Genomic DNA, 25922 nt, shown 5'->3' with positions numbered 1-25922 from the left:
CCTCAAAGATTACACCAGTACAGCTGCTGTCTAGCGATCTCCATTGACTTACATTAGCGCTTTCAGCGAGCTCAGTGCACTGTACTGTTGAAATCGTGTAACGCCAGCTCCCAAGGAAGCTCAGGATGTCACTAAGTATCGATCCAGCATTAGCATGATCAATGAGGCCTATTGATCCTGGGCATCTCAGTGTCTCCAATGGGTCAGCGGTCAGTGACCTCAGACTGCTGGAAATTCCGTATGACTGACATGTCGACGTCTTAGTTACATAGCAACGAATTCACAGGATCAGAAACCCATAAGGTTATTAACATCCCCTGACCTGTGTTTGTTTTTATACTGTGTACTCTGGAGTTGTATTCCTGCAGCAAGTTGTAGAAACAGATGGGCATAAGTTACGGAGCAACTTTAGCACTGATCTGGAGTTGTGTTTCTGGCTCCCTAGTCCAACAATATTTATTTCTTTTAGCTCCATTTTGTTCTCAAACATCATCTATGAACTCCATTAGGCTGTTTATCTGATAAATGCTCCACCCACCAAATGTTCACCACCTACAATGATCAGGCGTAAAATTCAATTCAGTGTTCTGCTGGGAAACTTTTCGACCTTGTATTCATGTGGATGTTACTTAGCACCAACCTAGACCAGACCAGACACCCCCACCGCATAGCAATGACACTCCTTGATGGCAGCAGCCATCATCAAGAAGTTTCTCTTGTCTGAGAAATATCCAGATGTGTGAAGAGTGATAATCCTATGCTGGTTGTTTCAAGTGGATCCTTTTAGTTTCAGCGTAACACTATGACCAAACAATTGTCTCCTTTGAAACCAAGTACACACTGAGCAATACTGTGCATTCATTATTTCTCTTACCATTTAGACATCCTGTGCATAGGATTTAGCTGGACCTATTTACATAACTGCTATATAGTATTCGTAATTAGGTTTTAATTTGTGTGCAATCACATGTAACTGATTCTTTTATTCTCTGACGCACTCGGAAATGACACTCACTTTATTGCAATTTGGCCATTAAACTGAACACTACTTTCATCAGCTATGATATGATAACTTTTTACTCTTAAGTGCTGGGCAGGGGACATGCTGTGCCTTTTACTGGATGTTTCTCCAAAAGACAACTCCCAAAACCCAGACAATAAGCTAAGCAGGCCTTAAAGTTTGGTTGAGATTAAATGAGCTACTACTATCTGTGGGTTCATAAACCAGCTTTATTTTTCACAATAGGAAAACAACACTTTACCTTTGCCCCTATCGGATCTTTGTTACATGGAATACCATAATCTGCAGAGCTACATTTGATATCAAGCTTTTGACTGATATTATGGATTTTGTGACAGATTTTCAGTTTTTGCATTTCTTACTTCAGCTGTCAGAGGCTTTGTTTTGGACTATGTTAGTGGTTTAAACATAAGCCCCTGACCTATTTCAAGTGGGGCTGCACCAGATTACTGCACCATCAGTCTGTGCAATTTTATTTTTGGTGTGTTTGGCTTTTGTGAAAGTACACCTACATATCTCTATAAATCCAGGTTATTATATCCTTGTGCGATTTTAAGGGTTTTCATGGGATAACTGAAATATTAACCTGCTAGATGAAAATCCAGGAATTCATTTGGGTAAATATTTCTATTTTCCGTTCGGTTTTTCAGTTGTTGTTTTTTGTGTGCGTCTGTGTGTGCAGCCCCGGTTCTGGCGCCGTATTACTCACATTGCTTTTGGCTGCAGCATAAAATCCCAGGTAGCTGGGGATGCCAGTCCACGAGGGGCTGTGTTGAAAAGGAATAACTAATCAACAGCTGGCAAAGGGGTTGACTGAGGTGCTGGTATAATAATGCAGCTGCTGAGAAGGCTGACTTTGTCGGTGTTGTTTCATCATCAACAAAACTATACCCTTCACCGTATGTGTGGTTCTTCATGTTTTTTCTTTAGTAACCTAACCATGGATCTACTGCATGTTTAGGCAGCAGAAGACTGCAATACAATACAAATACTTGTGATTTCCTTTTGCTCTTCGGGATAAAGCGTGTCATGAATAGATGCAATTGCAATAATATTTTCAAAATGAGATATTAAAAGCGCAGTATAATCCTGACAACAGAAAAAACGTAAGGGCCAGTTGACTTGTTAGTCTTGATGTTGGCTTGACTTGAGGTCGACAGATAGACAGACATACTGACAGACAGACAGGTAGGTAGTGATCAATTTCACCTGACCGCTTCAACCTTTACGTGCTCCCCTACATTTCAGACACAATGCCTGTTGACCCTTCATTCTTCCCAATAGGATTCGGTTTTGAAGGTTGTGAATGACTAGAAGTTACGATTAGCTGGAGTTCAGTGTTGCAGGGTTCACTGTGCCTCTTGGCCAGCAAACAACACAAACACAGGGTAACCACCTAACCTAATTATTTTATAGTTTGGCAAAGCAAACTAACATTTACATGCTAATTTTGTATTCAAGTGGGACTGCAGCACAGCTAGAGAGCCTCTACAGAATTGGCTTTTTGTTTAAAAAAAAAAAAATAGGGACAAACACCTGGCCCTTTGCCATTGCCACTTTGTTCTGTTGTTAATAAGCTGAGGACTCTGGAACAAGCCTTTCAACATCAGCGTCCTAATGTCAGTCGACAACAGTCAAGCAAAAGAAACTTTAAAACCACAGAAGGCCTCTTCTTCCCTCTCTCCCCTGTCTTTCTTGCCTTGTTCCTGTCTTTGTTTCACTGGTTCAGTTCTAGGTCTTTGATTCTGTTGTGTTGTGAGCTGCGCATCCAGTGAGAAGAGCAGCCTCCCTGAACCTCACCTTTCATCTCTCCCCCACTTAGCACCAATGCATTTCAGAGGCGATTTGGCTTCTTTTTCCCTTCGTCGCTTCCCGTCGATAGTCCTAACCTTGCCAGAGTAATTGTGATTTTCTGTTGTAGCCCCGAGACGTGAGCACTACCCATGAATCAGATACGAATCACAGTGGAACTTACATTCTGCAGTCCTTCCACTATGGTAGTGCAGTCCCACAAATCTCTACTGTCCAGAGGCTTTACACAACTCACATCACAAGTTTCTCTGTGATTCCGAGCTTTGAAACACATTCCGGCCACTAGGAAACTAATTCTATATTTGTTGGCTCAGTTGGCACTCCCAGAAAAGGCATGAGAGTGATAATGATGTGGAAACAAAAACTGGGGGTTTAAAATAGAGTTGCTGCTGCCTTAGCCGCATAAAGAAAGCCTGAGGGCCAGGCATAGGGCTTTCCCCTTATACAATCCCCAGTGGGTCGCTCCTTACCACAAACAAAATAAATAAATCAGAGCCAAGTACCCAGGAGCAAAGTGTCTGTGTGGGCGACCTCCCCTATTTTAAGACACATTATGAGGACAAGTTTCTCTCTTTCTCCTTGATATACTTTCGATTTCCACCCTCGCTATTTTCCTCCATCCTTTACCACTTCAGCTTGCTTTCTTCTCTAGACATTTCTGCAGAGAGAACGGTCACACTATTTTGTCACTGCATGTAGTCAGTGACAACTTGTAGAGCTGTCCTGCTGTGTCTCAAGTTAAATCCCAGAAAGGACATAGCAGTACAGCGCAGTCAGTGCAGTAATCTGTTTGAGTTTCATGTTTCTTCAGCTTCTATTGTGTTCGTTAGGTTGCAAAAGAGATTTTTAAATTGAACCCTCCCAAGTTGAATCATGAGAGTTACTCTTAGTTCTTCTCTACCTAAGCGCCTCCTAAACCACTTGGCTCCGATCCCTGAGCATGGCCTAGCAGGGCAAAAATATAGAGCTTTCCACGTGAAAAATGGCCTTGGTGTATTCCTGCAGTAGTCTGCTGTTAGACCAGCTGCAACTGTGGTATGAATCCAGATCTTTGCAAAAAGATAAGATACAGTACTTCATGCAGGCTGACGCATACATATGGCTCTGCTTTTTAACAACCTCACAATGATAAGTAGGCCGACAGCAGCTTTGCAATCCGGCACTCTGTCTGAATGCTAATGAGGATGCTGCTACGCAATCAGAGCAGCTTCCAGAGCTCCAGCAGGGAGCGGCGAGTGGACCGGCATTCTGAGGCTAATTTAAGTGAATCCTGACCTCTTTTCTTCCTGTGCCCAGGGACCAGGGAGCGGCTAGGTTTGTTTGCAAGTTCAGGACCTGCATGAATGGCGCACATGTGCACACTGAAAATCCATGCCATAACTCACTCTTTCTGTCCATGTAGGAATGAGAAGGTGTCACTTGGGTCCAGCTCTTGATCCCTCTGTAAGATGCAAGGTTACAACACATACTGATGGTAATGTAAAGACCTTCGGAAGAGAGCATAGTGAAAATGGCTTACGTACAGAATCATCAAACTAAACAGTGTTCCAGATGTGTTTTTGTGAGATACTGAAGGGAGTTGGTTTTTGGCTTAGAGAAAGGAATGTTCATTTTTGTCTAAAAGTTTAAGAATGCTTTAAACTTTTCATTGACATGAATCCCAAACCTTTAAATTATTTGGAAATATATATTCAGGACCAGAATGGTATCATTGTTCTTGATACATTATCATATAGTTTATATATTATTCAATTTGTATTGCTTACGCATTAAGACGTGAGTATGTTTGGACGGAATGAGTTAGATGGAAAAGTTTGTGTGGATTTTACCTGGAGGCAGCAGTCAAAGTCCTAACACAAAAGTTAGGTAGGTTATGTTGGTGGCTAGTGTTGACATGATGCAACACCACCTTGAGCTCAATAATCACTTTCACTTTCTGGCTCTTTTGCCATCGGCTGCCACATCAACTCTGCCACAGCCTACAGGAGTCAATAGCTCGGTGAAAATCAGACAACTTAGACAGCTAATGTTCAAAAGGTATTTTAATCCCTAATTCCTCCACGATGATGTAAAATCTGTGAAGTTTCTCAGTCATCCAGGTCATGGTATATCCAAAAACATTAAAGAAAAGCAACTGGACTTGTAGAATTTCGTAAAGACATTTTGCCACTCATGCGAGTAGCTTTGTTATTTATTATTGCTTAAGGGCCTGGGGGACTGGAGTTGAGTTTTGAATATGACATTAACAGCATGAAAAGGGGAGACACTAGCCTTCCACGTTGTGAGAACAAACACAGATCAGTGAGTTTCTAGGGGTAAAATAACCTCCCTGAAACTTTAATTAGACTGTGCTATCTCCAGTTCCCTTTGGAGATTTTTAAAACGTCACTGCTCTGGAAACATGGCTTAAAGTTGTGTCATAAAACCAAACCAATGGGCTCAAAGACACTAGATTACTCTCTCTCCCTCCGTCTACCCTCTGTGACTTGCCTCATGAGATAACAGATGGTCTTGTGGGACAGGCTCCAGAGGCACCTCTTCCTGCTTCTGCTCTGTCATCTCTCTGGCATGGCCTCAGTCTTAATCAGGGGCATGATGGATGCCACTTTACACCTGCACCTGTCTCTGAGCCTGAAAGCACTGATGTTGATGAAGGGGACGGTAGAGACAGAGGCAGTAACTCCATTTTTCTATTGATAATACTTGCCCGAAAAAAGGAGAGACAAGGAATGTGCAAGTCATATTTTTCTTTAAAATGCTTCTTACCATCTGCTGAAAAGCTCTCTGTGATGTTCAGATTTAAAAGACTCCAGTCATTAGCTGGCTCAGAAGGTTTCCAAAGTATTTCTGGACAAAAGTACAGAATCAATATTAGCTATTACACCCAATGTTGCCTCTTACAATGCTGCCTGAACACATAGATGGAGAGTTAGTTTGCTGCTAAGTCTACCTTTTATTGTGTTAGGGTGTACTAGTTCCATAACTCATTCTGAACTCAGCAACCTGTCAATATTATCAAATATTTATCGTCGTACCTGTCTTCCATCAAAGCTATTGGCTGCCTTTGCTTGTCTTTGCCCTGAGGTAAGCACTACAATGTCAGAAAATGGGAGCTAAGAAAAAGTCCATTATTTCTATTCACCCTCTCAAAACTTGTACACTTCATACGTATATACAGCATGACCTTGGCAGTCCTGAGACAACTTTAAAATTTGGGAACAAGCTGAACTCTCCTGTACCCTTATTGAATTCCAAAAATAGACCGTGTCCAGTGTTTTGATTGCAATCAAACTGCTCAGACAGCAAAGCTATGACATTATGCCTAGCTTTTTTTCCATCTTCCACCGTTTTCTGCCTTATCAGCTGTTATTTGATTTCCGGCGGTGGTTACAGGCAGCTAATCTGGTCGGCCAGCTCCGTGCTGAAAGCTAGCAACGTGGCAGGAATGACCAAGTGAGTGATAAGCTCAGTAAGAGAGCTCGGCCCAGTGGAGGGCATATGGGACAGAGGGTTGGGTCCGCGGCTCCTCGTCATCAAGCAATTAAGGCCAGTAAGAAGAGCGGACGTATGGTGAAAAATCCAGCAGTGACGTACGTTTAGGGACCTCAGAGGAGCAAAAACCAGGACAAGAGAAAGGAAGGGACTGCTGAGAACCAAATAGACACGATATAAAGTACATTTATTTGGTATGACCTTGGTCTATTCTTTAGCATTCTGAAAGGTTTATTCTGATGTTTGTTTGGTGGAATGAAACATAAGGTGCATCTAAGCCTGTAGCAAGTATTCAGTCAAAAAGAACAGATGGACTCAACAATCTAACAGAGCTGAGCAATTCATATGCAATAGCAATACAATTACTGTACTAGATTGTACATAACAATAGATGTTTCAGAATTCTCTACCCAAATTGTCAGCCTGTTCATCAAAGTCTATAGAATACATCATTAGAGAACCAGGAATCACAATTTCTCCCATCCTGTTCTTCTCAGATTTGATTCAAGTTTTGGATTAACTTCACTAGATGAGTACAAAATGTTGATCTTATTATTGCAGAAAAAAGCCACTTACTTTATCTCCTGGGGGCCATGAATGTGCATGAGACAGTGGTAAACAGTTTACCGCCAGTTTTATCTCTGTCTTCTTTGTTCAGTATTCCTATTATGCTATCAGTTTCATTCCTGGAACAAATAATTTGTATTTTAATACATTATTAGAATTTGACATAATTTTGCTCCAAGAGCTAAAATGATGTTGTCGCATTGCAATCACGTTCTCGGACCCAAATGAAGCTCCAGGCTTGGTTTGGAAACATACCAAGAAATCTTGTCGTCAACAAGAGCTTTGTCCAATTGATTTGGTCTGCACCCAACTGCAATTGTTTCTTTCTCACGCATCAACCCAACAAAAGAGGAGAAACCGCTTCAGGGTTCAATATAACTGCCCTAAAATACTTGGCTGCAGGAGTGAGAGAACAGTTGAAACACTTGGACCAAAGGTGAGAGAGGAAAAAGAGGAGCAGCAGATAAGGAGATACTATTAGCTTCCAGGCTGATTCACAGTCTTCCAGACAAAACTCCAGTTGACGATCCCCTGAAAAACTAGCAGACTGACAAAGAGATCCCAGCCCTTTACGTCACTTACTTTGGTGACACAGAAATAATTTTAAAATATCGTTATCAAGATGTCCAGATCTGGGAGACATTCCAACAGCTATTTTGAAATTCAGTATTCTGGCTCAGAAAATGTCTCCAGATAAAAACAAACATATGCTGGCGGCACAAAAAGGTACTCAGAAATTAATGTAACATAATCTTTGAAACCACATATGTTCGCGTGACCAGTTTCTTCTAATGTGATTAAGGGGGAAGGAAAGGCCTCCCCTGATGCATGGATTTGATACAGCATGGAGGCTGTTGGGCTGTTACATTAAAGAAGCCGGAAAGCCTTTGCGGTGGCATTTGCATGCAGTCTTATCTCAACAATTGAGAAAATCACTGGAAAGACACATGTATTATCTAAATTTTGTGCATTTTCCAGCAGTTATATGTAAAGTGTTTGTGGGTTTAGTTCTGCCACAAGTCATTGTATCCTGGAGGAATACTGCAATCAAACATGATTGCAGTAAAATGAATACAGACACTGTCAAGGAAACTATTATCAGCTCTTCTACCCAGACTAGTGTTGATATAATACACTCTGATAAAATGCTGCTGGTCCTTCACATCCTTTCAAATCAGCTCCAACTGGCCACGACATCTGAAAGCTCACTGTTGTCTGTGTGCAAGACATTAGCAGTAGAGCCAGCACATCACATGCGAATGCGCGCCAGTTTGTGCTCTCCAGAAGCCTGGCATTATGGTTGAAGTGCATAAAAAATATGCAGCTGTTTATGCATGATGAGCATCAAGTAAAAAAAAAAAAAAAAAGAATTCAAGTACATTTTTATAAATGAGGTCCCCACTGGAGCCTGATTGGATTTCCAATGTTTTACGGGGTGTAATTAATTTTTACCTCTCCACCCATTGAGTTTAACAGCCTATTTTGACTATTCATAGTTTAAAACAGGATTGATCAATGATGTCAGTAAACGTTCCACTTTATCTTGCTGCTACCTACATTTTCTTCCTTAGGTGTACAATGGATGGACGAGAATGTTACAGAATGTTCCTGTCGTATGTAGTGTATGTAGTGTAAGGTGCAAAAATGTCCGATACATCATGCTAAAGTGCAATATCCCTTGGAAACACACTGATAAACAACCAATCCAATCAAAAAATCCCATATTTCTCTAGTTGGTAAAGCAAGGGTTGCTTCAGTGTTACATGCTACCGTTTTGGCTCTGGGAATGGCGTCAGCAGTAGGCTACACTTACCATTTAAACTGACATCCAGATGGTGGGGACTTGGATGTTTCATTCATCCAGTGAAACATCCAAACACCTCTTGCCAGACCATTTTAGCTATTAGGTCTTTTTATAGCTTTGTAAAATCTGCAGTGCGACAGGTGCAACTTCACACAACAACCTTATGAACTAAGAACCTCAAGGCGAACGTCTTGTCTGGATGGTGGGCAGTAGAAACTGGTATATAAAACATTTAGGCACGGTTGCACAACATTTTGTACTGACTAAGCAAGGTATTCTTAAAACCTCAACTTGTAATATGGTTACCATGCACAGAGATTACATGAAAAAAAGAAAATGGCACTCACTGGCACCGAACATTGGAAACTTGTCAGTGAACCTACTGCAGGGTTTTGCAGATTCAGCCTCCTTGTCCTGCAACAGGATTGATTTTGAACAAACTACCGATGCTGTTATCTCTCTGGTCGGAGACACCGCAGTCTCTGGGAATATTTCACCTAATGCCTCATGTCTGCGTTGAGTGTTTCTCATCATGTAACCTTACTGGAATTGCTGTACATAACTTCACTGCTCAACCACACAGGCCCACACAGTCCCGCTTGTATTTAATCCATCACGGCTAGTCTTGCATTTTTTTTCCCCTCTATTTCCTCCGCTCACTTTTTCCTTCCTTCCTTTCCTCCTGCCCTCACTGTGGTCTGCACACACTATACACCCCTTCCATCTCTATCCATTACATTCGCTCTCTCTGTCTGCACACCTTAATGAAAGGCAAGCATTCGTCTTTTGTTTTAATCAAACACATTATGGGTTTGCCATGATTCAGTGCTTACAGCTGCAGGCGTTTAGAGTAGATATTAAAACCAGTATAATGGTTGCTGAAATACGTGTGTATTCACGTCCATCATCATTTCCACTGTTAAGATATTCCATGCGTGGCCCCGGAGATACTGAAACTTTTTTTTATTTGAATGTATACCATTTTCTTTCAGCTAAAACCTTTTTTTCCATTTGCTAATGGCGACTATTATGTTTTCAAACGCTCCATGTAAATGCAGCAATACAGCCTAATAGCCGAACATATACAGTAGTTAGAGTAGGCTGTAACAAGGTAATTTACTATTGATCTGTGTTCGCAGATAATGATGATGTTCCTTGTGTTTTCTCATTATCAGCGTGCTGCTGATGTTTTATTTTTTATTGCCGTACCTACTTGCTACTGCCATGCCTGCTCAGACAGTCAACTTTCTCCTTTATGACTTGTTTACGTTCGACAAGCTATTACCTCTAATGTGGTAGCACGTTGTGATCATCACTATCTGTTAAGGGAGCACCAGTGCACAGTGCAATTGTCCTTTTCGGCTCCACCGCTCCTGGAAGCTTCTCGGAACAAATTAAAGGCGCGCAGCGGTGGCATATGACACGAGACACTGTGGCGTAAGGTGAGACTTGGTAATTTACACTAATGAACCCAGAAAGCCACTATACCAATCACGCACACACATTCAAAGACTGGCATCACATAGCTATATGTTACAGCTAGGACTTCTCACTACTGTGCATCTGTTATGTGGAGCTGTGTTGCAACAATGCGTTTGTGTGAAGTGTTGTGTCAGCTGTCAGGCTCAGCATTGATGCCATTCGGTTGATTTCTGTTTCTATCCAAATCAAGCCTAGTTGGCAGCTTCCTCCATTTTGGTGGTGTGTTTTTGATTCACTTGCTGTGATGAATTGAAGTAGCTGCCAGTATGAATGCACACTTTACACACAGTACTTTGCGCGCTTGTGAAAACGTGTACATTCGTCACCTAAGAATAAAAGAAAAAGCCACCAGGAGATGATTTTAGATTATTGCTGGGTTATGTCTGGTGTACAGATCTAGGGCTGCAGGGTTGTATTAGGTTTTAGGTATAAACCTTTACACCCTGTATGTTCCTGCACAAGGATAACCACTGGAGTGAGTTTGAACCTTCTGGGCATGGATAGTGCATGTTTTCTATGTACCAGTTTGGGGTTTCTCTGGGTGCTTAGTCCAAAGACATTGGAGAGTGAGTGTGAATGGGTGAATCATAGCACCCATAACCTTTGTCTCAGCACCCTAACAAACTCAAAAAAAAAACAAAAAAAACAAACAAACAAACAAACAAAAAAACACTTGGCTATTATTGGGCAATGCCCAAAAACTCAGCAAAATAGTACTGAGTAGGTGGTTTAAACATAATATTTTTAACCAGGGAATGCAGCACCCCTCCCCGTTGCATTGCAGTGGTATGATCCACCGATCTGTTTAACCTCTCCCTCCAAGATGTGAGACTAATACTGCCTGTAAGCTAAATATACTTGTCTGAGAAGGGCCAAAGCAGACTCCAGCATCTAGCAGTGATGTCCATTGAGAAGGAGGTGATTGAGAGAGTCAAGTTGATAGATTTACCTCTCTTTAGGTGGGTGGGGGTGCTCAGCACCCCTAAAGCTCTGACCCTAGAACGAATGCACCTTGATTCAAATTTGAGTCGAGGTGATATTTAGTTTCTCTCAATGTAATCGCTTCTTCGGGTTTGCTTTTTATTTGCTTGTTTAGTAGAAGACAGATGTAATGTGGAGGAGACAGTGTTGTACTTTAAGAACACAAATTGCCTTAGTGATAGAGTCAGGTGGCAAATGTGCACAATAATATGAGTTTATGGGCGAAACATTTCCAACTACAGGCTTACCTTTGTACAAAAAGCTGACAAGAACAGAAGAATCATATACTGCACTAAAATTTGTGGTTTTGCAGTAAATGTTACTGACGCGCATTGTGTTGAAAGTTTGGATGTGCCTGGAGCTTGACAGAGAAGTGAATCAGTTGTTTAGTTACCGCATTAAGTGAACTTCTCTTGACGTCTTTGCAGCTATGTGTGCTTTGGTATCAGCAATAAGAAGATGGCGTTGTCTTGAGTATTTTTATTTATTTATTTATTTATTTATTTATTTTCAGTTTAGGAATTCAAGGTTTTGTGGAAGCCTGTATTGTCAACAGAGCTTACGCAGGAACAACCCAGAGGGTTTCATTTAATAAGGTGATAATCTGAGCCAGCCAAAAGAAAGGACAGGTGTAGATGAAAAGAAGTCTGAAATAATCAGAATGTGTTCATCTATACATCACAACGGTGGCTGTGTTTATTTATTCATAATCACCAGTTGTTTCAGAGTGAAGCATTGATATTCACGCCATGACTTTGTGGACTTCCATCCCTCTTATCTGCCTCCTTTGCTCCCCTTGCTTTCCCTCCTCTCCTACTCCCTCATTCCTTTTTTACCACCAGCTTTCAAAATGATCCCCCCTCCCTCCTGGAGACTCCCAGAGAAAGAAGTCTGCCCACACATTGTAAATATTTTATGGACGCTCTGAAAAATCAATGATTTGAAAGAAGAAAGCGAGAGGAAGAGGGAGCGATGCAAAGAGGAGATAAGCACTGTGAACGGGAGGAGAGAGGTGTGTTGGATTTAGTGCCCAAAGAGGGAAAAAAAAAGAGTGGGTCTTTTTAGGTTATGTGGCAAGGCAATGGGACTGAGGTGAAGCCCTTGAAAAGGCCAGCAAAATCTCATCTCCCTCAAGGCCCAATTTTTTGGCTGTTATTCATGAGTAAGAAGTGGTGAGGGGTCTGTTGAGGCTCTCAAAACATAAGTGGTAATGAAGCACAACCATGGGCCTTAATAAACTGCTATAACAGTCCATACTATGACAGTACTGTTGCTATGAGGATTGTTTTGGTTCCCAGACACGCAGTAAATGAACATATTTGATTATTCAGCATCTAAAGAACCAGAATTCTTCTGAAAGGCAGTTTGTCATCCACCCTGACATCTTCCATTACAGATTTCATCATACAAGTGACAAGGCTGGTCAGAATCATGTTAGCTATTACAATAGGGTAAAAGCTTGGTGGGCATCAACAAGTAATAACGGGTTAATAAAAGAATCTTGACACACACTTATTCAGACTAAGGCCGTTCGTCTTTGCAGACCTGATAGGTCAATTGGATTGGCAAATTTATAAAAGTGCAATTTAATGATAAATTATTCATTTTCAAAAGTACAGATGTGGCTAATGTACTGTACGTACTGACTGGACTTAATTGACTTTACTAAAGCTAATTGTTTTTTAACCGTTTATTAGGGCTTCCCCATCACTTGTACAGTGACTACCCTGTCACTACCCGTCACATGTGCTGCTGACCACACACATGGCCTTTGTCTGGAACTCGTACACTGTGGGTTATGTTAACTCAGTCTCACTGTACTGTCGCACAATTCCCAAAATATTACATCTAAATGTGAATTCATTCACCATTGAAAATATGTAATTGAGAACATTTGATATAAACTACCCAACTGATTTAATAAAGTGTAACGGTACATTCAAATACATTATCCTATCATTTCTGTATTTTTAAAATGCTAGCAAGCTAACCATCTGGCCCACCACCTAGCATTGTGGCTTTACTTATTGCGAAATGTTTTTTTTTTTTAAATCGTTGCTGACTATGAGGCAGCACCAATCTGTGGATGACTAAATGAAAAATGAACAATGAAATGGCTTAGCATCAGGCAACACTGTAACATACCCCCCGTTCATTTGAGGTAATATAATTACAATGACTGCAAAAAAGACATCAGCCAGTCTCACGGCCATGTTCGTTGTACAATTCTTTTCATTCCTCAGCCAATATCTGTTGTTCAGGCTGACTGCTCGTGTCAGGATAAATGGCTGAGTCTGGAGGCATGGGTAGCGAAGTGAAGTTGGAGGAGCAAAGGCGAGGAGAGTAATCGTGTTTGTGTTTTACAGTGAAACCGAGATACGGAACGGCAGCTACAAGAGCACGTTCGGTGAAAAACGGCACCTTTTCTAATTGGTCATTCTTTCATCCCCTCCTGAGATCAATAATCCCCTGTGAAAGTACCTCTTAGCCGCCGAACAGCAGAGAAGATCACGGCGAAGCCTCTGCTGCAGCTACTGGTGGGAGGAAAACGTGATGCAATCTCAGATATGCAAATGATCAACTTTAAAGGTGGTGATTTTGAAAAGAAAAACAAAACTGCGCTGGAGCACAAAAGCAATTTCTGGAAAGAGAATGAGAGCATAAAAAGAATCATTCATAATTTAAGTGAAATTGTGAGAGTTGGGATTGGAAGAGATTACATTTGCCCACATTTAGCCAGCTGCCTTTGGCTCTATGCTTAAGGAATAAATGAAACCACTGTCGAATAATACGTCTTTACTTCATTTTGTTGTCTTTCTCCTGCAACAATTACCAGACAAAGTCAATGCAGTGGAAAGGTTGCAAGTAAAGCAAAAGACACTATATTCCAATCTACTTTCTCATTATGCTTTGGAATCTCAACATTTTGGCAAGTAGCAAAATAATTACTACGAGCAGCTTGTGGAGTTTGTATTTTTGTTCTGTGTGCTGAATGTATTTGTACAAAATGTATAAAAATCACTGGCTTTTGTACTCTGTTCATAAAAAAGAAAAAAACTAAACTGAACAAATCCATGTTGTCAGATGAGAAGAGGACTTTGCATTGGTTGTACACTCGGAGCTGTCTGACTCGTCTCAGCACCACGCTCTTATGTTGATTTTACTCGTATGCCTTGTTTTTTAGGCCAATGGCTTTCAAGCCACATGAGGTAATGCTCCGCGGTTTGTTGGGAACATTGCCATAAACAGTACATTGAAATTTATATAATCATATGAGCCTGAAACTGAGTTTTGTCACAGAGCTTAATTGTCCAAAAACGAATAAAACGCATCAGTGAGCAGCATTGTTGAGCTGTATGTGTTAATTCACTACAGTGACAGCACAAACATACACTCTATAGTTTTTTTTTTTTGTTTGTTTTTATCGAACCATCATTTTAATCTCAGCTACACACAACCATGACTGCATCTTGCAGGCTTGTGACGCTATGTTGATTGACATGACACATCATGACGTTAATCTAATACCAACCATGCTAATTTGGCATCTTCCACCAGCTGCATCTCGTTAATAGTTTAAACTCTAAAACACTGAATTGGAGTTTGAGGTAAAAATGATTAGTTTGTTGCAAACGTATGATCAAGACAAATAGAGAATGTAGAAATTTACAAAGTAGAAGTGCAGTATGAACAAAATGCATGAACAAAAATATGCAAATGGGAGAACGATTATTTTCTATCTACCTAACTGTCATGTGCAAAGGTGTGACGTGAATCAGGCTGAATTAACAGTGGTTTAACCAGGGTATACTGATGGAGAAGTGTTCAAGAGCTTAGTCCATAGTGGTGCGGCACTTCTACGTAGGTTCCAGAGCAACGCTGTAAACCTCGGTGATGCCACAAAAGTGATGGCAGTAGAAGTGACAAAGCTAACAGTGTATCCTGACGTGAGCCTCTCCAGATTTTTAAGGACATGACCGCAACAGCAGTGATTGGTCCAAAATTCATTTAATCGTTCATCGTCTCAGATGCCAAGCAAGAAGTTCTCCCATGTTCATCCTCCATCTACTCAGACGTCTTCTGTGTCCTGTGTTGTAGCGATTTCAGTGAAACGAACTATTGATCCACATTTATTAACTAAAACTCTAACATCAGCCGCTCAGTTCCACTCGCCATTGTGTGAAGTACAGAGTGAAACCATACACAGGTGACTTGTTGTGCCCCATTGTATTATCCGGGGTTTGGAAGGTGATTCTCTCCACCATCTGAAAGAACAGTGGGGAAAAGACTTGAACATGGCCAACCGCCTGCACCTCTGTGGAGGCAGACTGGCTCAGGTACACCCCAGACCAAATCTAACATGCATCAGATGCCATCAGGCCCTAGCCACTCTGAGACAGCTATCCAAACATCATTCAGATTTAATAGCATTCTCAACATTACTAACTGCTGACTTATTCTATTTAACTTTACAATCCACCACACCTCCATCCCATTCATGTTGAGTTCACAAGGTGATGGCATTTTAAGTTAGGAAAAAATCAAATGCATGATTCAGGACTGTGTGAAAAGGTGCCATAAAAACCTGGAATGCGTTTTTTGTACATTTTACAAATTCTGTTTTTTTTTTTCCTGTTGACTTTTTTACTTTTTATGAATACGTTCATACATCAATTGGGTAGTGAAAATATAACAAACAGAAGCAAGAAACTTAGGGCGGCAGTAGCTAGTCCTTGCGTGTATGCTCCCTGGTGTATGATTGCGAGTGAATGATGTTGGTGGTGGTCGGAGAGGCCGTAGGCGCAAATTGGCAGCCATGTTTCCCTCTCTCTGCCGCAGGGCAACTGTGACTACTGAGGTAGTTTACCACCACTAGGGTGTGACTGTGTGAATGAATGAATAATGCATACAGTTGTATTGGAAAAGCGCAATATAAAACCAATGCATTATTATTAGTAGTAGTACTTGTTATATGTATGTATATGAAGTTTGTATGTATGTATATATGTACAGTATGTATAGGTCGCATCCAGTGCACACAGGATATTGCATCTGTATAGGGCATTAATTAAAGACAATCATGTCTTTTGGCTTTTTATATATAAAATAAATATTAGAAATCCATTTTAGAATAATTTGAATGTGAACGGATTCCGATAGACTTGTATTTATATCAAACTCTCAACTCTCACTCAAAGTGCTTCATAACAACACGTCTACCCACTCACACGCACAGGCACTGACAGAAACTCAGGGTTTGGTGTCTTACTCAACAACACTTTGGCATGTGGTTCAGGTGTCTGGAACAGGTAACCTATGGCTCTCGGGTCTGTGGACAACCCACTCTATCTACTGGGTCATAGATGCCCTTCATGTCTGGGTGCTCAGGGACTGGTGCATTGACATCTCTGTGAATAATGTGTGTTAACAATCACAACAGCTGAGGAAGTGTCCTTAATCCCATGTGTCATTTGGGAGCAGAACAACTTTGCAGTAAAGGGTTTGAATTTAGTCCTCTCATGTTGAGGATAAACACATTAGACAGCTTTAAATATCAGATATCATACACTATACATATTTCCCTGTACTGTCAACAGACTTTCATGCTTTGGTTCTTCATCCAATGGTCCTGATAATCATTTTAAAGGTGGGCTGAAGTACCCATGTCTCTGAAAAAGGCTTCAATTTGCAGCTTTTGTTTGTTGGTTTAGCATACCCTCCATTAAGAGCCATTAAACCACTAATAACCTATGGCTTCTACAGCTATCCAGTTTGTTTCAGTTAGAGCAACTTTGTTTGCCTGTTTTGTGAGTTTAGTCTGGACTTTTGTGAAGGACGTCAGTCAGACCGTGACACAGTCTCAACCTGCTTCCATTTGGACTGATATGTCGTTCATTTACGGCGTAAAAGCAAAGTAGTTCAACCAGAGGACTGTTTGATCATACAAATTAAATCAAAAAAGGATTTCATGATTTGCATGTAAAATTAAATATCCATGCAAGATAATGTAGTAACCATGGTAACAGCTCTGCTGATCGGTATTGGAATACAGGGATTTTTCCAAATGCACCAAAGTGAAATGGGAGTTAAAACAGTGATGCAGCGTGTTTGAGTCTGTATGTCTAAGATGTCACTCAAATATATAAAGTTAACTGAGTATTCCAACACTCTTCATTCATTGAAATTTAAGAAATTTCAATGAATGAATGAATGAAGCAGATGACAGGGACTGAACTGCATATGTGAAAAACCCCAGAGAATCTCACTTCAAGCAGTTCATTTGGATTTTCAGCATTCGTGGCAATGCTTTTAAAAAATATGTTGCAATGTTTTTCCCATCTGTTTTTCTCTAGGTGGGAGGAACAATGTACAACACGGGCCGCCACGTCTCTCTGCGCCTGGACAAGGAGCATCTGGTGAACATCTCTGGAGGGCCAATGACTTACAGCCATCGCCTGGAGGAAATCCGGCTACACTTTGGCAGCGAGGACGGCCAGGGCTCTGAACACCTGCTCAACGGACAGGCCTTCTCTGGAGAGGTACGTGAGTGGGTGGAAGTGACATTGTTGGATGGAACCGTATTACATTCGAAATGGAAAACAATTGTAAGCAATGGCTGGCTTTCCATCCAAATGAAGCACAGTGATTCTTTTTGGAGCTATACCTGTGCAACATCCTCCAGATCGAGGCCAAAGGGTTTACAGTATGCAGTGGAGGGATATATCCAAAATATTAACATATGGAACAGAGGGGAAAAAAAGATTATCGAGGCGAAAGCATACCGATCAATGGCAAAATCAGAGAAACCCCAGAAATGAGATGTCTAAAATACAACAAGCACAGTCTCAGGAGTAGGCTGTTCATTAGCAAAATGCTACATGAGAGATGAACAAAATAAGTTTAAATTGCCTGTTTGGATACTATTTATAACTAACGAAACATAACGTTAGAGAGAGCTCCCAGGATTGAGACCCAGTACAACAGCTAGCAAGTTAGCTAGCAAACATGAACTTTCTAACTAGCTAGCTAGATAAGTTAGGTTAACTAAGTTAACATTAGTTAGGCACTAATATTACTAATATTTGCCAATAGTAACCATAACTTTGATATGCAGGTTTGTATATATGGGTCACGTTAACTAGCTACCCATCACTATGGCTTTAACCCATTCTAGTCTTACTTTGGAGCAGACAAATATACTGTATGCTTGTTTATTTTCTTGAGATTTAGGTGGGAGTGGGGCCTTCTATGCTGTTTGATCCACTATAAGAACATGGCCCCTCCAGCCAAACTCTTGGGGTAGCTAGTGTTCGACTTACATATGCCATAGGCTCACCGCTTCTTTTTTATTTGTTGGAGTCCTGCAGCTTGACCAATGTTCTTTACATAGTAACACTTGCTAGGATGTATGATTGAACAATGGCCGCTTGGGGGGCGGGGTTTTGCGAAAGGTCAATTGTACAACGATCAATCCAAACTATTTTCTTGAAAACTAATTCAACTGCAAATTATGTGTGGCTACACTGATGTTACTCTTCAGTCCGTCTCTGCATATAATCTGCATATATCATATGATCAACTGATCTATGCTGGGGCATAATCAGTTCAATTGTTTGATGTGGAAGTTGGTCTGGCTCCCAGGTTATGTCAGTCAAATCTCACAAAAGGAATGAAGAAAGTATTATAGCTATATATGGTTTTTTCAGTTAGTTTTATATATTACTGCAAGGAAAGTCAGTTTCGTTATCGCTCCACACACGTCTAACATGTTTATGATCTAGCTGACGTTTCTCCAAGTCACTTTAAGTAAAATGAAAATGCTGTACGCCTCTGAATGTCATCAAACAGCTACAGCTGCAGTAAGCAGAGCAGGCACTGAGAAGGCCGAAGCTTTTGCCAGTGTTGGATTTAATCGTGCATCCACCTGGCTATTACCAGGCAGCAGTGTGAAGCAGTGCAGACCTGACCACAAAGAAAAGATTCAGCTGTTGTTTTTTGCCATTAGTGAGGCCACTCGTGATGCACTCACTTTATTTCAGCAGCAGGACTGTGGTACTATAATGAGTTTGTCAGAACAGATTTTCCAAACATGCCAAGGTAAAGATGGAAGTACCTTTTTGGTGTTAATTACGCACATCTTTATGGTTACAGAAATATATAATAAAAAAAAAAGGCTTTTGCTTTTGGCAACAAGTGACAAGGAGGTGAGAAGTAATTAGAGTTAACTCACTCCTTATCAAAGCTGACAAGTCACAGTAAACCGGACCTTAACAGTGAGATCCACTGACAGCTATCCTTTCCTGCAACATTGGCAGGTTGTTTAATAAATTCTTTAGTAATTAAATGAAAATGAGAATGCATTTCAAACTGTTTACCAAATCACCTTCATTTATTTGGAATACAAAAATATACTGCTAAGAAACCTGGGGATATGGGTTACATGGTTTCTTAGCAGTGTATTACATAGACTGTATAAAAACTGTGTGTATATCACAAAATTCTGATAAAATAAAAGGCACTCGAGTGAAACTAACTGAAGAGCCATTTGGGAGCTACAAGAGCCGTCTTCTTGGTAAAATCTCTTGAGGACATTTCATTTTAGTCTCACCATCATCATCGTTTAATCTGAGGATTTTAAAAAAGGTTTTCATTCACCTTTGGTCTGAACCTGCACAGAACAATGTGGCTTCCTAAACGAGCCTTTACGCGACGCCAGTGATTTGCACCACGGCAAGGACCAATTTGTCTTGGAGAGGACAATTAAACATTTAACTCCTTGCACACACTCGAGCACGTGCCTTTGCTCCCTGGCATTTAAATTTTTCTGACGTGTGAAACAATTAGCTTCCCTTGCCTTGATTGTTCAACAAAATCATGAGTCACTCGCGCCGCTGCATTCTGCCGCCGCCATTATATGAATTACCAATTTGTGTGGCAACAAAATAATTGCTGTGTTGACAGGCAAATTTATTATAATTAATGATAATCATTTATCCTCCCTCAGTGTGTACAGAGCTGATATTCAAATCATAATAATAATAAAAAAAAAGTGGTTACTCTGTCCTTTGGCAGTGAAGAGAGTTTGAATCCAAAACCTTACAGAAGACTTCTGCATGCATGCACATTCAAGGAGTTCATGAAGGCTCCCTCCAGGGCTTCATGTTTTATTTGACCCCTTGCCTTCACTCCCTGATTTGCCCTTTGTAGTAGAACGCTGTACTGGAGAAATTGTTCTGAGCCAGAGCAGATATATCTGATATGTGCACCCAGCAAAAAAAGGTTATGTTGAAAGGAGTCACTTCCACTTTGGATGTGGGAGGGAGTGGCCCTCAAACATTAACAATAAAGCACATTTTTAAGAAAATAGAATATAGAACTCCCACCAGGCAGGAAGAGGATGTGACCTTGTGAACAGCCGCTGTGTAACTTCCGTTGGTTTGCCTCTTTCTATGTGAAATTCTGTTTCTACAGAACTAATTTGTAACAGTAAATTTGAGGAAACAAGGAGTTCAAAAAAAAAAGAAAAAGAAATGATGAACCGTCAGTTTGTTTTACTAAATGTGAACACAAGAATTCATCATTTGGCATTTGTAAGATTGTATTTAAGCAAGAATACTAACACATCCTTCACATTGCAGGGAACATTTAGTAGAAAATGGGCTGTTTATGTGGGAGAAAAAATGCCAGCAATGAAAGTAATTCATTTCATTTCATGAAAATATGATCTTTCATTCACCCATTCATTTTCTGTAACCGCTTGTCCTCTGGAGCCCAAGCTATACTAGCTGGTGCATCATCTATCAGTCTATCAGGGTCAATATGTACTCATATTAAATACTACCATTTGTTAAGATTTATTCATTATTTTGTTAGTTAACAGCAAAAAGGAAAAAAATAAATATTTTAAAAATCGGTCATTACTAATGAACAGACATCATTCCTGAATGAATGAATATCCCTGTTGATCGATCTCTCAAATGCGATCTCAATGGGCATGGTGTGAACAGGCCTAAAAAAGGGCCAAACAACCTTCATGCACACATGCATACATACAGCCAATTGAGAATCACCTGTTATCGTAACAAGCATGTCTTTGGACTGTACACGGGAGACGCCGGAGTACCCGGTGGAACTAGGTTAGCAGTTACCTATGGTGCATTGTTGTCTTCATTAAACACAAAGACTGTAGGATTCCTCATTCCTACCCAACATGCTATAACCCAGTCCATTTAATGTTTTGCTGCAACAGCTCTGGTGGACATTTCTTGCAGCATATACAGAAACAGTAGTTTCTATTACATATCATTAATACTAAGGACTTTATATCTTAAGGTGCTAAATGGCTGACATCTAGATGACAAGTTGCCTGTCTATCATAGGGCTAACACAGAGAGACTGCCCCACACTTGATAAACACCAATGTCTAGTTAGCCTGCTGTTAATTTACACATCATCACCTTAGGCACAAAGCAACAGTGTCCAAAACACCCACCACTGCCCCACTCGAGAGATTAGGCATGACCCAGCCCTACTAAATACATGACATACCTCTAATTCTAATGTGGAAACTCAGTCACATCCCTGTGGTTTTCATTTAGATTGCATTTTGTCTGCTATTTGAATTGCAAAAATAATTATATTATTATAATATATATATATATATATATATATATATATATATATATATATATATATATATATATATATATATATATATATATATTATAGATTAGATTATAGATTATTATACTCCGTTTGGTAAGTGTTGAGTTGAATTCTTATTATTATTTAATATTTTTCTATTTCCTTCCTTCATTTTTAATCCAAATATCCAGATTTTTAGCATTTCCAGTGGTACCAGCACAGATTTACAATCAATTTTTGGTCATTAATGATACACTATTTTTCTTTTTCCTAATGCAGTATTAACACAGTTCAATTAGTTCTAGGATAATTTATTTATTTTATTTTGAGTGTCAATAAGTAGTTTCAGACGGACTGATGGTTGTACTGTATATACTGTATACTAGAGCCAGACAAGCACAGGGAAAACAAGAGTTTTTTTTTTTTTTTTTTTTTGGCAAACATCCCATTCCTTTTTGGGATGTTCTATCAAACAAATGTTTCTGACTGATGCCGTAACTAGAAAGCATTCTTTTCATTCTCCGCCGCTTCCGTCCCCCGGCAGCCCCCCCCCACCCTTTTTTTGTCTGAGCCAAAATCCTTGACTTCAAGGACCAATAAGAACTTTCACAATGGAAAATACAGAAACAATTTTTTTGCTCACCGGCTCTCTCTCGCCGGTTTGCGGATTGAGTGGTGGCTGTGTATGTCCTTGAAACGTGAACAAAGAGGAATATTCAAACTTTCTGAAATGGCAGCCTGTGGGAGGAGGGGGTGATGGGTGGCGTGTGCGTGTGTGTGTGTGTGAGTGCATTAACACTCTCTAACTTTACTCTTCAAATCACCCTTTTATACCTCCAAACTCATCGTGCCATCCATTTTGCCTGACAGTCTGCTTGGGTGCATGCGTATGTGTGTGTATATTATATTCTTCAGTCTTTGTTTACTGCACAGCACATGCCATGGTTGGAAAACTCCAACATAAAAATATATAAATAAATAAATAAGAGACACATTTCCTGTGTGCCATAAATTACAAATAACACACATGAACACACTCTTCAAAGGTAACCGTATTTTGGAGATCCATTTCTTTCAAAAGAGCTGTCCAAAAAAATAAAATAAAATTTTTGGTATTTATTTATTTTTAAGATGCCAGCCTGGGAGTACCTTATTTTCTCCTTGAAATACGCACTGCGATTGGGGTAAGATTCGGATCAGAATCATTCAAACGTCCCACTAATACATATTCTCTAGGTGGCATTTCTGAGTCTATCTATATCTAAAGTCTAGGTTCTACATAGACAGATGCTTTATTTATCAAGAAACTTGATAAACACCTTTGGGCTCACTGGGAACTGAACATGGGTGATGCTATGCTTACCACTGTACCATCTCTGTCATCAACACTGTCTCAAAGCAAAGCATGACGTTCTCTGTGCAGCAGATTTGGTTTGTTCGCGAGCGTCACAACGCTAATACACCTTAAAGAAAAACACCTCAGTACTACAAAAGTCCGTCCTTCCTTTCATGCATTATCTGTAAGTGTTTATCCTGCAGAGGGTCGCAGGGGGCTGGAGACCTGTCCCAGCTGACTCTGGGTGAGAGGCAGTGTGCAGCCTGGACAGGTCTGCAGTACATCAAAGGACTAACACCAAAGTCAAAATATTCAAATACAATAGCCTTTGTTTGGATTAACTGGTGCATTAATGATGTTATTCACTAAATTATGCAATCTACACGCATTAGTATTCATAGGATTTATTATCAGTGGCTCACATGTGGGTACATTTATGCTGCTGAACATTTGAAACCCTCGCACTGTAACATGCTAATGGCAACATTTCTATACAGGACTGCTGGAGATAACTGTAAACCCATGTGATTAATGATGTTGGGAAGTATTCTCCATCTGGAGATGGCTCACTCACCAGAACTCATTGCTTTGGTTTTCTTTCTCTTTTATTTAGTATTAGTTATGAGTGACTCTTCACCTGTTGATGCATTCAAGTAAAATTATCGTTTTTGAATTGTTTTTTTTTTTTTAAATCAGTTTTAACCAAAGATATATGTATAAAGAACAGCCAACATGCTCTTAAAGCTTTTAAAGCGCTCACAGACTTTGATCAATATCAAACATGTTTGATATTTAACATTCTAGCCCTTGATGAGTTTTTCCTTGCCACTTAAAAAGTCTCACTTCCAGTTCTTTCTCATTATCCCACTTAACTTTTGCTTTTTTGTCACCACAAAGTCTCGTAATTGTTACAGCCAGTTCTTCTTCCTCTGCTTTTTTTGGTTTAATTGGTGGTTAATGAAACAACTTGCAGGTGCATTACCACCACTTACAGGAGCAAAGTCTCACTTTTGTTTTCCTCCATTTCCCTGTGAGAGCATGTGTTCCCTGATAGCGTGTGATAATCTAAATAACATCCTTTAGCGTGTGTTGCACTGTTGCTTTCAAAGCTTGTGTGATGTTTCTCTTACCTTTGAAAGCCAGGACTGTAAGACTCCTGTAGTCTTACTTACTGATTAAGACTGATTGCCAAACTGTCAACATGCTGCTCTGGGTGGAAATATCGTTGATCAGTTCACCTCCATTCAGCAGAAACAGGAAATGAATAGATAGAAAGCTACTGCAACCACCAGGCTGAAAAACAACAACAAAAAATGTGACTTGAGAAAGTCAGCCAGCTGGAAGAATTCCTCAGTATGTATTCCTCTGTGGATGAGGGTTGTTCCAGTGCATCCAGCAGATACTTGATCAGTTTGGAAGCTAGGGACAGACATGCACTAAAACGGATTAGAAACAAGCACAAGGTGTTGACCTGGCCTCCAAATTCGTTAGATTCCAAAACTGATCAAGTATCTGTGGGATGATCCACAGAGGCCCCTCCCCTCAACCCATAGGACCCAAAGACCCCCACTAACAACCTTTTCCACTTTGAAAGATCTTTAAATTATACACAATTGTCAAGTGATTATCTAATGGATTTTAAGATTGAAAGAGTCTTTTCTATTGCTTCAGAGGGCCGTGGTGGCTAATACTGCCAAAGAACTTGAAATGTGTGTGTGTGTGTGTGTGTGAGTGTGTCCTTGCATTACTGATGTTGTGTCTAACTTACTTACATGTTTACCTTGTGGGTACCTCTTTCAGTAGTGTCCCCATGGTATAAAAAATGAAATGTTGTTTACAAAGGCTAGGTTTAGGTTAGGGCAAGGGACATATCTAGTGAGCCGATGCTGAGCGGATGTTAGAGTGGTACAGGAAATGCACAGTAAGACAGCAAAATGTTGTGGAATGTGTGTGCGCAACTTCATGCCTCAGTCGTCTAATTAAAGCGCTGGTGTGTGTGAAAGACGCTCTGCCTCTTCGTTTAACATTGGACCTCATCTCTCACTCGACTGTGTGTCTGTGTGTGCGTGCTCGTGTGTGTTTGTGTTTTCACATCTGCTCCCCTGATCCACAGTCTAATCTGAAAATGAAACACCTTGCTCCTTTAATAAGTGCTAAAATATTCCAAATATTATTTCTCCACCAGGCTGCCTTGTGTTTTCATGAACTCAGAGGACACCCAGACATTCTGTTATCCCCCATTATAATGAAAAAGAAATAAGAGAAGTCTTCAGATCGGAATAATGTGGGTCAAACCTGCTTTTTGAAAAGTGCTCCCTAATTTAAACAGGTGGGATGGGACATAGTAAAATTGATTCCTTTCAAGTAGTGACCATTTATGCATTTCTTTACATCCGAACAGAACATTAGATAATCCAGCATGTAATGCATCGTGGGAAATTCCATCAGAACAAAAGACCAGTCTGGTGGATGTTTTAGGCAGTTAAGGACATCATTTGTACCAGCCGTTTTCTGAAGTGTGCCTTGAGAGGTTAGATTGATTCCCTCCTTCCAGGCATTGTTGTCCACTGTGGAGACTGGAAGTATAAGTTATCTATCACAGGGGCAAATTCTTTATTTATTTTTTATTTTTTTTCTGTCTATGTTTTATTGAAGCAAGGACACACAGGCACTGAAAACAGTCACGATGCCACATTCATTGACACTCTTAATATCCAAGAGATTGACATTACGTCACGTCGTTATGGTCATTTGTACAAGCATTTTATTGTGCGACAATTCAT

At 40.3% G+C, this 25922-nt stretch overlaps 1 protein-coding gene across 1 annotated transcript in view; it reads left to right on the top strand.

The window, feature by feature from the left end:
• ca10a (carbonic anhydrase Xa) overlaps positions 1-25922 on the top strand; it is a 245205-nt gene that overhangs the window by 199199 nt on the left and 20084 nt on the right. The window contains exon 4 of the mRNA XM_047610060.1: positions 17513-17698. Coding sequence (XP_047466016.1) covers positions 17513-17698 — 186 coding nt within the window. The remainder of the gene's footprint in view (positions 1-17512; positions 17699-25922) is intronic.

Source organism: Mugil cephalus, chromosome 16 (genome assembly GCF_022458985.1).
Source record: "Mugil cephalus isolate CIBA_MC_2020 chromosome 16, CIBA_Mcephalus_1.1, whole genome shotgun sequence".
Lineage (NCBI taxonomy): Eukaryota > Metazoa > Chordata > Actinopteri > Mugiliformes > Mugilidae > Mugil > Mugil cephalus.
Note: the sequence above shows the minus strand (reverse complement) of the source record. Positions and strands in the feature narration are given on the sequence as shown.